This window comes from Grus americana, chromosome 25 (genome assembly GCF_028858705.1).
Source record: "Grus americana isolate bGruAme1 chromosome 25, bGruAme1.mat, whole genome shotgun sequence".
Lineage (NCBI taxonomy): Eukaryota > Metazoa > Chordata > Aves > Gruiformes > Gruidae > Grus > Grus americana.
In genome coordinates, this window is record NC_072876.1 from 2418457 (window position 1) to 2431939 (window position 13483).

The 13483-nt window shown below is 40.3% G+C and overlaps 1 protein-coding gene across 3 annotated transcripts in view; it reads right to left on the reverse strand.

The window, feature by feature from the left end:
- Window positions 1-1212: 1212 nt before the first annotated feature.
- The window catches only part of CEPT1 (choline/ethanolamine phosphotransferase 1), a 30516-nt gene continuing 18245 nt past the window's right edge, over window positions 1213-13483 (reverse strand). For 2 of the 3 annotated variants that reach the window (XM_054803863.1, XM_054803866.1), the window contains exons 5-9: window positions 9680-9764; window positions 5273-5404; window positions 4241-4399; window positions 2923-3048; window positions 1213-2149 (exon numbers count right to left, since the gene is read on the reverse strand). In XM_054803863.1, coding sequence (XP_054659838.1) covers window positions 2030-2149; window positions 2923-3048; window positions 4241-4399; window positions 5273-5404; window positions 9680-9764 — 622 coding nt within the window. In that variant the 3' untranslated portion in view covers window positions 1213-2029. The remainder of the gene's footprint in view (window positions 2150-2922; window positions 3049-4240; window positions 4400-5272; window positions 5405-9679; window positions 9765-13483) is intronic. The other variant, XM_054803865.1, reaches the window with a different exon arrangement.

Sequence of the window (13483 nt, forward strand, 5' to 3'; positions counted from 1 at the left end):
GCACTTGGACCATAATATTTCCAGGACACGTAAAGAGCTATGCCCCAGGTATGTGGTCAGGGTGTAGGAACCAAACTCTCCCCCAGGCTTCAGCCTGGCAGGGACCCTGTGGGGTCCCCCAAAGAGCCCTCAGCTGTGCTTGCCATAAAATAGCCGCTCACAAGCATGCACATGCCTGGGAGTTCAAGGGCCAAGCAGGAAAGCCTACATTAGTTCCCTCCTCGTCCTGAGGATGTTCCTCCTTTCCCCAGTGCCCCAAACCCAAGGCATGACCTCCAACTCACTTGCTGAAACAGCATCATGTTGTGTGAAGGAACCAAGACTCTTCTTGGTTGACAAGACAGAGCATGTCCACATGCTGAACACTCAGCTGAAGAAGTCGGCATCTCAGTTCCACTTCCTGCAGCATCTCAAACAGGGGCCAGCCCCATTCTTTCCTCGCAAACACTTCAACAACCAAACTGGAGCCATGCTCCTCCTGTGCTCTCTCTAGCCCAAGCAGTCTCATGTCTCTGCATGGACACAACTCGGGGAGACTGCGCACTCTGCCCAGGATAGCTGGGTACTGTCCCAGTGAGATGGAAGGAGATTAAAGCTCTCCAGTCACTGAAGGAACTGAATTTTCTCTCCACTTCCTGAGCACATTTTCTAATCACAAGGGTATCACAGGAAATATATGTCATCACTTCCCATGGCCAAGTGGGGGTTTGATTTATTGTTGTTGGTGTTTTCAAGTGAGCTGTGCTTAATTCCTTCAAAGAAGAGACACATGCAGTTGTGTTCAGGTACTGCTGTGGCTGAGTAGACAGAGGCATTTTCCAGACGTCTTCAGCAAGATGCTTCACGGCCAGAGGGTTAGGATTGCAGCCACCACATTCCTAGCGTTCCCCACCAACCGTCTCCCAAGCAGCTTCCCGATAGCCATGGCAGATCCTGCTCTGGAAACCCTCCCTTCGCTCCATACAGCGAGCTGAGGCACTGCATTCAGGGTCATTAAATCTAACTTAGCCTCCCTGATGCAGTTCATCACATTTTAAAAGGTATTAAAACAGCAACAAAAAAAACCCGCACCCACCCCAATCTTACTGCACTATGTAGCAGAGAAAGCTGAGAGAGAACACAAAGCATTAGAAATCTGCTTTCTCAGGAACAAGCAGCATTGTGCTTTGTAAGTCTATGTAGGACAGAGCAACACACACATCTGAAGACAACTGTTGCTCTCAGAATTCTTCTTTATTAAGAGCAGAAAGGAAATTTTGCTGAAGTTTTATACATAAAAAAAGTAAACAGTAAAATTTTCTTTTTATAGTCTTTCCACTGAAGAAAATTGAGAAATAAGTTGTATTTTTAGATAATGTTTATTTAAAAAAATAAAATTAATTGACAAAGATACCACACTATTTTGCATGCTGGTCATCCCTTCTGCTTGCAGAACCCTGTTCAATGCATTATTCTTTAGCAAGAAACTGCTTTATCAGCAATGCATAAGCAAAAGAACCACACCAGTCTGGACTCAAACCTTGACAGCCGCTTCAGCTACACAAGCTAGTGCGATATCTCTGTTTTTACCAGCTCAGGTCTTTAGTAAATAAATTTCAAATGGACACTAAACAAGTATTTCACTAAGAGATGATGAAATATTAAAATTAAAAGCAAGTCATATTGCAGCTGTAATTATACTACATTAGAAACTTCAGTTGTTGGGGATCCATTCACCATATATAGATTATTTTGTAATCAAGGTAATTACAAAGACAGAGCATTACTCCCTGCATGCTTTCCCGGGCTTTGAACCAACAGAGTTGACTACATGTAGAGTTGACTAGGGTGTACTTGGAATTCACTCTCTCAGGCAGGAGACTAGTTAAGGAGTGTTACTGTTAACAGAGAATAAGAGTTATAGAACATTTATTATTATAAATTACTTTGTTCTTATCTGCTTTTTGCCTTAGTCTCCTAAATATCTCCACATCCATTCATGTAGAAAACCAACTCTCTCTTATTTCTCCTTATGGCAACTCCCTGTTTACTAATGGTGGTTAGAATGTGCGGAGGAGGACTTGATTCGGAATACGTAGATGTGCAGATGGGCAGCAATCTGATTGCACACACTGACACAGTATCGCAGCAAATCAAAGAGAGAAAAGATCTGCCAAGAGAAAAAATTACAGACATTCAGATTTCTGTTTTCATGGAGTATAAGACAAGAGTCTAACACCACCTGCATAATTCAGAATAAAAGCACTGGGGTCTTTTTAAGAACTAAATCTCCAACTGGGGGGGGGGGGGAATCACTCAGTGAAGACAGACAGGTTCTAGACATGCTGGACTTTCTTCCAGCTTTGTAAGAATACAGAATACTCTCAATTCTAGAGTCAGAGAGGGGAACACAGATACAGTAGCTATACAGATACTGTGAAATGCCCCATTAACTCTGAGTAGCGATAGCCAGACATAAAATATCAATTTTATTAAAAGGTTAACACTGCGTTTTGGTAGATAACACTTGAGTGCTCAGTAAGTACATACAAGTTTAACTTCAGATATTTTTTCCTAATGGGTGCTGCTAGTATTGACAGGCATAGATGCTTTCAATAAATTAAGGCATAGCCATACTACGCTTGCACTGCACATAATGTATTCCCTTGCTAACAAGACAGCAACACAAATCTTCAAAATGTCCTATTCTAAGCTTTGACTTTTTGCTACGTTGCCTTAAAACAGTGTAAGCTATGCACCAAGCAAACCGTGATTACCTCTGTTTGCATGAGCTCTATTTAAAAATCAACTCAGTAATGTAGGTTCCCAGTCCCATCAACCTCTAGGTGAGTCAGTCAGGCTCAACCCACACAAACAGTATTTGTGAAAGAGTATGCAAAAGCCTGCGCTGATTACCGACAAGGAAAGTAAGCCCATACTTACCAGGGCAATCCAGAGTACAATATACTCATCAATAAAGCTGTTAAAATACTGGTCCAGAAACAATAGTGCTGGGCCTATGAATGCTGTGTCGTGCAGGTGCATTTCACTTTTGGTCATGTGTGCAACCTACATTTAAAAAAAAAGGAAGTTTAAGAAATAAGCATATGCCAGTCAAGGCAGAGTGATTTCAGAATACACAAAGCCAAGAAAGTTACAGTTCAAGCCACATTACTGTAAGATATATCAAGCACTTAAGTAGCAGCAGCAATACTGTTTCAACCATGAAAGTCTACAGTTATGAGACAAGGTTTGCAGAGAAGTACCTTTTATTAGAACAAAGAAAGTAGCTGTAGGAAAAAAAACAGACCCTAACACATTTTCCAGCCCACAAACTCTCTCTCCTGCCAGAAACAAAACAGTAAAGCGGAAGTACACTGGTAAATTTTAAGCCTGGAAACAAAAATTCACAGCTGCTAGATCTTAAAAAAAAAAAAGTCAGAGACACTTGGTGTTCCCCTCAGTCCACCTATTAGTTCCCATCCCATAAGGACCACCTCCTCTCTCTGGTTATAATTCAAAGATCATGCCTTTTCTTGCCCAAGTGTGGCATTCCCACCCTCCCCCACACGCACAGAGGCTGTCCTACAACACATCCTCACTTTCGCGAGCACAACTGTTCATGTGACTACGTAGTAAACTGGTCTTGGGAAGAAATAAACTTTTTGTGAGTTATGTCCAACACCGATCCAGTTCACGTGGCAATGCAAGATATGTCCACAGAACTGAGATGCTGTGGGGCAGCAGTTGTTTCACCCCTCACTCGGTTCAACCAGGGCTCCTCTCCTGATAGCATCACCATCTGTTCCCTGGTACAAACCTGTTAATATTTTTAATCACTATTTCTCTCCAATCATTGAATTTAAACCCTGAGCATCTGGTTCCAAACCTTAACAGCTGTCACCTTCTCCCCCTCTCCCAAACTTTCCTCCCCTCTGCACCAGCCACCTCTGTTCCAGCCCAGCTCACCACACATGTGTGCAAATACACTGCAGAAGTGTGAATAAACAGCTGGGAGAGAGGGAGAAACAGAACTCTGGCAACTCTAAGCTGTTCTGGCACTGACTGTGTAACCATGGCATTAGCTTAAGGTTTACCACTCCCCTTTCAAACAGAGGAAAGGCTCTGCTGCACCCCAAGATACTGAAAATAAGTAAAGCATGAGCATCACTTCAGTACACAAACAGATGCAAGTTAGTCAATGGAATAACCAGAGAACTCTAAAGTCTACAAAGAAACTCCAAGGTTCTGGTGCACTTACCACTAGTTTATTTGTTATCTTGGCAGACACAAAACCAAAAGTAAGTATATATAAGCAGGGATGCCTCTCAAAGAGCTGCACAGCAGATTTCTTGTAGATCATTGCAGCTAACACGATCACTGACCCAATATGAAGAAAAGGTGAAAGGACACTCGTTCCCTAGAGTGAAATTAAAACATTAGGTTAACAAAACACACACATTGCAAAGAAACCTCAATAAGCCAAACACTCACGTTTTATGCAATGAGTGGTTTCTAACTAAAAATCACATTAAAAACATGCTGTTCTGAACACTGGTACTAACAGGAACAAAGTGTGGTGAAACCTGAGCGAGCATCAGCTGAGAATGTGGTTGAACCTTCCTCGTGCTGGGGCAGAAAAATCAGGTTTCAGGCAGCAAGGAGTGCACAGTTCTGACACCTGGCACACAGGCAGCGGCTAACACTGTTAGCAAGTGACAGAAGACATACTTTATCACTTCTTCTGTGCCCGCTAGAAAGCGGCACAGCCTTCTAGGCAGCAAATAGTTACTAGGCCAGTACAGAATTGCTTTTTTTGAAAATTGCTGGGGCTCCACAATCGTTATCTTCACTGAAACAGAAGGTACTTGTGCAGATACTTCCACCTGCACTTTTTCACCAGTAGTATGAATAACAGATCCCTCAGAAGGATCAAAACCATAACCATTTTCTTGACAAATTTCCTTCTGAATGGATTTTTGCACTGGAGTTTTCAATGAACTCTTTAGGGGGGGTGTATTTGTATAACCTGTTTTATATGATTAATTCAAAAGCAAATATCAAAGTACCAGGAATATTTTTAATCACTCAATTTTAAAACTCTTGACTCCTAAAGCTACTGTTCTCACGCAGACAATATTAACTTGTTTTTTCCAAGTCAGCAAGGAACTGAAAGGAAAATATTTTACATGTAGGAGGTATTATGTTAAATAACGTAGAAGGTATTATGTTAAAGAAAAACTACAGGCATGGCCGAAAAGCCACAGAGTGCTGAAGAATAACTAGTACTTACTGCTATAGTGGATCCATTTTTGCCAACTCCACCTGTGAAGATCACACCAAAGTAGTTTGTACAGGAGAAGATGGTTCCTGCGACAGTACAGAGAGCTGGGAATATTTTCACCTGAATATTCAGTATTGGAATCTTAACGGAAGAGAGACAATAAGTTAAAATATGCACAAACAAACTAAAATTGGGCTTAATGCTTCTGGTGCACTCAAACACTCCACTTTCCAACACCACGTTTGCTTTTCTTTCTCTGCTATACAGAGATTTAAATCTTTAGAAGGCACAAAGAAATATGTATTTTTCCAATAATCCTTCCATCAAGCTTCCTGTATCTTCAGTTACCTGAAAAGAGCCATCAAAAGCAGAGAAATGGACAGAAACCAAGAACTTCCTAGCTAAATCGCCCAGCTATCATGTGGAAGAGAAATGTGTCAGTCATCTTTTCTGAAGCTGGCTGTAAAACTAAACTGCAGCCCAAGATCAAACTGGGCAAAGCAAGAGCCATTGGAGAGGATTACAGAAAGGCTCTTAAACTGGATACCACCTTATGGGCAAGATAAGGGAAGCAAACAGATCAGACACATCATCTCAGAGTCAGTGAGCCTGAGAGCAAGCGTTAAGGTTCCTAAAGAAGTGAAAAATGAGCACAGGCAGCTTTGAAAGAAAGGCAGTGGTTTTCTTCAGTTTTTAACAGCAGTGTTTCAAGCAGAACAGGAGAAACTGGAAGTGAAGAAAGAGTTCAAAATAAACCACAGCAAATATGTTATGGAAGCAAGTGTTTAGAGAGAACTACCCAAAGCTTCCCAACTTTATCTATACAACTACAAAAAAATCTTCACTTCACTAATTCAGGAACTGCAGTCACAGCACTCAACTGCATAAACACACTTGGCTCCGCAACAGCCAGGAGTCCAGCTACGCAGATGAGTCCAAATGAGGTCAAGCTGTTTCTATTTTTCTTCAATTACACTCTCAGCATAGCTTTCGCCAGCTAAAGAACATTAGTTTTCTATCACATTCAATAACTTAACCTCTCAATCTTTTCAGGGCACAATTCAGAGGCAGAGGTGGCTTTAAGTCTTCACACCTCACCCTAAGGCAGCCTACAGATGAGCACCCAGACCACCTCTCCAAATCACTGCCCTGCAGGCTTCTGGCCAGCTGGTATAGTTTCATGATACTCAAACATATTTCTCCCTTGCTTAGGCTGCACCGATAAGTCAAAGAACATTTTCTGGAAGACAGTAAAGAAAGAATAACAACAAGCAAACAAGAGGCAGACATCGCCATAGACTGGAGAGCTAACTGTATTCATTCATTAACATTACGAGGCACAGGACTTCTGAAGGTCTCTCCTCAGTCTTATGATGGAAGGTGCCTGTACTACCCTCTGCTTCAGTAACAATACTTTGGTATTTAAAGAACGGGCTGAATTTGCTCTTCTACCGGAAGAGTAAGACAATGGCAAGCTTCACATAGGAATCAAAAGACATTAAGTTTGACATTTCCCAAAGACAAGGGGAGTTTGCTTGAAAAAACCACCCCATGAACTCCCAACTACTACTACTACCACCACCACATCTGAGAGTGATGCTCAGGAAAGGCAGAAGGATGAGACCACACTGTTATAGCATCCAGTTTGGCTAATTATGCTTCATTAACACTCTTCATTTTGCTTATACAGTGATAGGTATTAGACTGCACTTAACTGGCAGAACTAACTAATGGGAAGCAAAGCTCCATACAGAAATTTGGCAGAGGAAAGTCAAAGGAGAGGTATAAAAAGGCAGCACCTGCTAAATTGCTTTGCATACAAAATGGAAGCAGCAAGGCCAAAGCTGGAAGCAGCAAAGGCAAGCAAATAGCACAGAGAAAAAAAAAAGTATCCAAGTAAAGGGAGAAGGGGAGTTGTTGTACCCAGAACTCTTCATACAAAATGGCATTGCATCCCCTGACTTTTTAAATTAGAGGACGCTACAGGGCATGCCACAAGACTTCCTTGTCTGGTATCCCATATGTCACTACAGCCCATGCAATTATTCTGACCTTGCTGGTAACTGCCTGGTTTCACCAGAAGTCAGATGCATGCAGAACTTCACAAGACTACATCAATAAAGCAGAAAAATATCACAAGCCAAATCTTTTGCAGGCAAATTACATTCTCTGTTAAACCCTTTGAAGTTGATTACAAGAGAAAGGCTACACTGCACAGAAGGCTTCTGAATACAAGTACATCCTGGTAAAGGGAGCATTCCAAATTTTGTTGAGAAAAAAACTATGCATGTTAATAAAAACAAGCAGCAGCAGGCAGAGAATGGATTAACAAGTGCTTGCCAGAGCCTGGATTAAAGTCCAGAATCATTTGCCAGAAAACTGATGTCAGGCCTCCAGACTAGAGGCCAGAGTTTCATGTAGCATGAATTGGGATTTTAAAAAAATATAATGAAGAAACAGAGAGGACGAGAGCACAGCTAAGGGCTCATGGAAGCAGCAGCAAGGAGCACACAAGAGACTCCCTCCAGAAACTCTTCTTGGCTCACTCCTAGTCACAAATACCACAACCAGCTGGGCAACTTGTAGTATCTGTTCCGAGTTGTAGTTTAGAGCTGTATGTATGTGTGCTTCAGTCACATCTGCAAGAGGAACAACAACTCATAGCAGGCCAAAACCAAGTTTGCTTTATATTAATGAAGTGATTTTGCTTTTAAAGATGACGTTGTGGAATAAAACTCTAGCAATTGCAGCACTTTTCTCACTTTAAACAGAAAAAACCCTCTATATAATCAATGCATCAAACAAGTTGCACCTAAGCTTGCTCACTTTACTCACATTTTCCAAATGAGGATCTCGGCTGCAGTCATACTCACCATTCACCAGAAATTACCGAGCTCCAGGAGCCTTGCAGAACAGCATTTTAACACGCTTTAAAGAGAATCTACACTGACAGAAAGAAGGAAGCCAGTACAGGTACACACCGTTTCACGGAAAAAAAAGAAAGCTAATGAAAGCAACAATTGACAAAATACACAATTCTGCATTTACTCTATTCAGATTGTTTTGCTTTCCACATGTTAGCATAAGAAAGTGGAATGTTTGAGTATACAACCACATTTTATTATTTCCACACACACGCCCCAGGTAGAAACGAACCAAAAATACCAAACCACCAATTCTGCTGTCACAAAAATGTTAAAGGATTGGGGGGGGGGGGGGGGGGGGGGGGGGTAAGGAGAGGTTGTGTGATATATTTTGCTCTGCAAGTAGTAAATAACATTTCTCTCTAAATAAACACAAAATCCCACAAGTTGAATAAAAAAGCAAAAATTCTTAATTGTGATGGGAAACCTGATCAAGTTTGTTCTCTGGAGAAATTAATCCAACATCAGACTTCAAAATAGTCTAATGTTTTGGGACCTGACTTAGCTAAATGCTCCTGCAACCCAGAACTTCTATTAGATTTCAAGATTTTGCTGAAAAGGGTTATTTAATATGTCATTTTAAAGGGTTATTTAAGTTATTTAGTAACACAAGAGAACCATTTCTAAGCTTACATAAACATCACCTTGCACCGAATCGTGCTAGAGGATGCTGTGACAGCATTATTTTTCCTTTTTTAAAAAAGGTAAAAAGAAAACTAATAACATAAATTGGGAAATCCCCATTTGTAATGCAGAATAGCAGCTGCATGGGGACGTTGGTCACACTAATCCCTCTGGAGAACTTTGGCACCAATAAGCTGACTTGTAGGCTCACTTTTTTTTTTTTTAGAATTATTTCTATCCACACTCATTCTCTTTAGATGGTATTTACTTTGCAGTTTATACATAATTAATTGGGGGGAGTTGGTTTTTTAAGCCTGAAAGCACATGTAGCAAAATTGGGGTAGCCAAGGTTAGTTCATTTATCTAGATATTCTCTACAATATTAGAGGGTTCATTTCTCATAATTATATGAATCAGATTAGAAATTCATCAATTTGGGGTGACATATTTCAGTTATTTTTGACCATCTCTTGGTTTTATTGCAAATCAAGATTTCTTTGTCCACCTTAAGAAATGCATTTATCCAGCACACAAACAAGATCAATACTCAGGAAGGAAAATCTTCCAAAAAATCAGTGCTTTGGATGTTATTTCCAGAAATTTGTTGTATTTATGCATGCACATATATGCTTTTCTCTGGGCAGTGCTATTTCAACAGCCCAACATGACTTCAGTAACACAAACTCAACATAACTGCCAGCTGACAGTTATTGCCATGTGACCTATACTCAAAGATATTTATTTCCATTTATGAGGAAAAGCGAGACCTTCCCCTCACAAATTAAACTGTGCTACTATTCGCAGGTAGTTCTTCCAAGTGCCTACTAGATTATTAAAAAGGATAAAATAAGAACATGAACAAAATTACCAGAGATTGCCAAAAAGGTGGTCCTCCAATCACTGCCAGTAAATGCATTATTATTATGAAGATTTGTACTTCAGTCACATCAATTCTGATTAGGTACAAAAAGCCAAAAAAAAAGAGCAAAATTATTCAAAGCAATTTCAAGTCAGTTATTTGCAAGCTCAGCAGCTCTCCTCTATCATGCACAGTATAAAAACTCCAAAATATTGGGGAAGACAAAAGAGGCAAAGTTTATAAATAATTTAGAAAGGAAAAATATTTTTTAGTTTTATTGTTAAAATTAAGAGCCATGCTGTGCTATACTTTTTGTTTTATTTCACAGTGCAATAACAATCCATTTTGTCAAAAGGAACAGTTGGAAATCTTTTAACTGACCACTGCCAGTTGCAGAAATAAATATTCAGTTTTAACCTTGCCCACCAAAAAAATGAATTTATTTCAGATGATAAAATTCAGGAAAGATATTTTTAATCTCTATTATATTCCCTAACTTTATTTTTTAAACATGAATAGTCTCTCTGAATAGCATCAAAATTTACAGAGAAACAGAAATCCCTGAAGAGTTTATGCAAATGTAAAGGGTACAGTCAGCTGCATTGCTAACGATTACACAATTCAGTCTCTAGCATGCAGCAAGAGGAGAAACCACTTCTGGTGCTAGCACAGCGAGTCTGTTTTGCAGAAGGGCAAGAAGAAAAGGCTCACGGAAAAGACTCAATTTAAGACTTTGTTTTAAAGAGCATGCAAAAGTCTTGGAGCTAGCAAAAGCGAAAAACGGCTATACAAATGAATGCCAGAAATAGAAGTAAAGAAAAATACAAGTGAAACAAAGAGGAGAGGCTTGCTGGTGTATTATATGAAGTCATATAATACTATCTCATACTGGAGTACTGTATCAAAAATAATCCTTCAAGTCAGTCTGAAATATTTATGGCATATTCCTTGTCTCTAATTATACAGTTCTGCCTAAAAGACTCAAAAATTGCTTCTTGCAAATACATGCTTTGCTGTGACAAAAATAGCATTGATACGATCACCTGCATAGGCATGAGGGAGTAACGATTTGGGGTGGATCTGTCTGCCTCAAATGAGCTACAAGACCATATAATTAAGTTTAATATCAGATCACTGTGCTACCTCAAGTTTTCTCTACAGCCTTTGTTCCACTTTTGGAGTGGATCCTCTCATCTGAGAATCTCCAGTCTGGCCCAAATATAATTTTGTTTCAGCAGCAGATCAATATGCACAAGGGATAATTACAAAGCTGTATCTAATTCCCCACATAGACCGTCCCCCAAAAGCATAAGCAAGCAGCAGAGCAACAGTAAGTGGCATTCAATGCAATCTCTTCTCTGACTATGGATTCCCTAAGTGCTGGCTGCTGCTTTCAGCAGGCTGTAAACACACTGCATCCATGTCCCACTGAGCAACTTCACCTTTCCATCAGCCAAGAGATTTTTCTGAACAACTTCCTAAGAGCAGGACACACACCTATGGAACAAACAGCAGAATCAGCACGCAGCGGCTCTGTCGACAGTAGGCAAACAGGATATGAGGCACCCAACTCGTGACTATCGCCGTTGCAAGCTACCACTGCTCCCTCCCAAAGTCATGGAGTAAATAAACAGCGAAGGAGCAGAGAGGAGCACACAGGATAGAGAAGATGGGAAAGCAGCAATACCAAGAACTAGCCAGACTCTTAGTATATAACTGGAAAGTTCAGCCAAAGCTGTTGGAAGAAAGCTAGAGAAGATTACAATAAGATGACAGTTTCCTTTAGATGTCTTTGTAAGTTTTCTTTTCACTACCAAGCGTGGAGATATGAGACACTCAGGAAATAATCTCAGGGGTCCTCCTATATTCTGATTTGTTCAATAACAATCCTGTAAGGCAATCAGAACTGGCTTGGGGAAAAAATAATTTCCACAAAGAAGAAAGACTGTTCTAAAAATCCATATTTTCAGGCCACGTACAAACAAATCAAACCATTGAGCTACCTTGCAAGACAAAGTAACAGTGCTCAGCCGTGCAAGAAGAGAGATACACAAAACATCTGATTAAATGCAAAATGCTTCCTCCTAGCTTTTGGAGTCAGCATGGAAATGTGTTTTCAGTGTGTCCAACAGAGGAAGGGCTGAAGGAGCTCCACAAACCCGTGCACAGGTTAAACAGAACGTGTTGTAGCCTATTTCACTGCTTCTGTCAATGACCTAAAAGGATACAAAGCAACTGAGGAAGCTTCACAAAAATCAGTGACTAATAACTAACACAGGTAACTCAAGTTTATAGCTTTCCTTGGGCAGTAAAACAGGTTTCTTTTAGCAGCAGTAATCTCAATGCAAAAAAAAGTCATATACTTTAAAAAAATAATTTCAGATCATAAAAGATAAGGTATACTGAAAGACAAAGTCTTACACAGAACTGGGATCCCAACCAAATCCATGGAACCAGTGCCTGGATGCAGGTTAGGGAGGCAGCATTATCATTTACACAGCCACGTACCACCTTTGCTCCGTTGCCTGTAGTTCTGCCTTCCCCACCTCAAATAAAAATAGCATCAGGCAGCTGGAAAGGGTTCAGCAATGAACTGTGAGTATTATTTGGTTAAAAACTCCTCCCTGACTTATTACAAGAATTTCATATTGCAGAACAAATTGAGTCTTACCTTCCACATAAAGAGAAGATTTTTAACGCTAAATGGCTCCTTAAGACAGAAGACAAAAACGTAAGACCAAATGAGGAGAAACTAAACACCTAAACTATCACCTAAAGTAAAGCGTAAGTTGTTAATACTAAGGATGAAAAAGAACTGGGAACATCTTACACAGGATTCTCTTGTCACCTATGCTTGTCAAAATCACTGTTGGATAACTTTTAAAAGACATGCTCCGTAACTGCAAAGGACATACCTGGCACTAGAATTATCCAGTGATATTTTTTCTTGCAGAATGTCAAATGGCCACTAAGAAATCCAAGAATACAAGGATCCAGACAGGCAGCTCCTTAAAGCTAGACCACAAAAGAGAACAACTTTTGGAAACAGAAGCTGGGTGAAAGGGAAGGGAAGCACACCATTCCTCTGTTCATTTAACTTGAATTTAAAACAACTGTGCAACTACAGCATAAACTAAATCCATGCTGCTGCTGAAAGGCGTAGCCATCCCAACTTCTCTAAAGACCAACCACTTTCTCCCCCCAAAACCATCTGCTCAGTCCCACTTTCTCCCTTGTGCCAGCACTACAGCTTCGTGCCAGCACTACAGCTTCATGCCATCAACTGGATCAAGAAATTGGCTTAACTAAAATGACCTAACTGAAAAAAAAGGAGAAAAAGGAACGTTCCTGTCCCAATTTCTAGTATATCAGCTTTTCTTATCCATTTTGTGTGGCCTCCTGACTACTGGAAGCACAAAGGAGAGGCCACAGGAAGGTCTGCACTACCTCTTTTGGCAGCTGAGCAAAACTGTGCTGAGTCAAAGTTGACTGTGCAGCTACAGACTTAGACAAGGGAGTAAGAGGAGGAATAAACAGGAACAAGTTAAAGCTTCCAATTGCGACACAAGCGAACAGCTACCAGCATTCATAAAAGTGCTAAACAGCCCTTAGAATGCAATTAGAAAACAAAGCAACAATGGTTTTGTCAAGAAATACACTGAGCAAAGGTAACGTATGGCAATACCCGGGCAACGTTAACGTGTCAGGCAATCTAGAGGACATTCATTCCTACGCTTTAATGATTAACTTGTATTTATTAATTGCTTCAAGATAAAATATTCTAGTAATAAAAAAATCCATAAATAGCCTCAG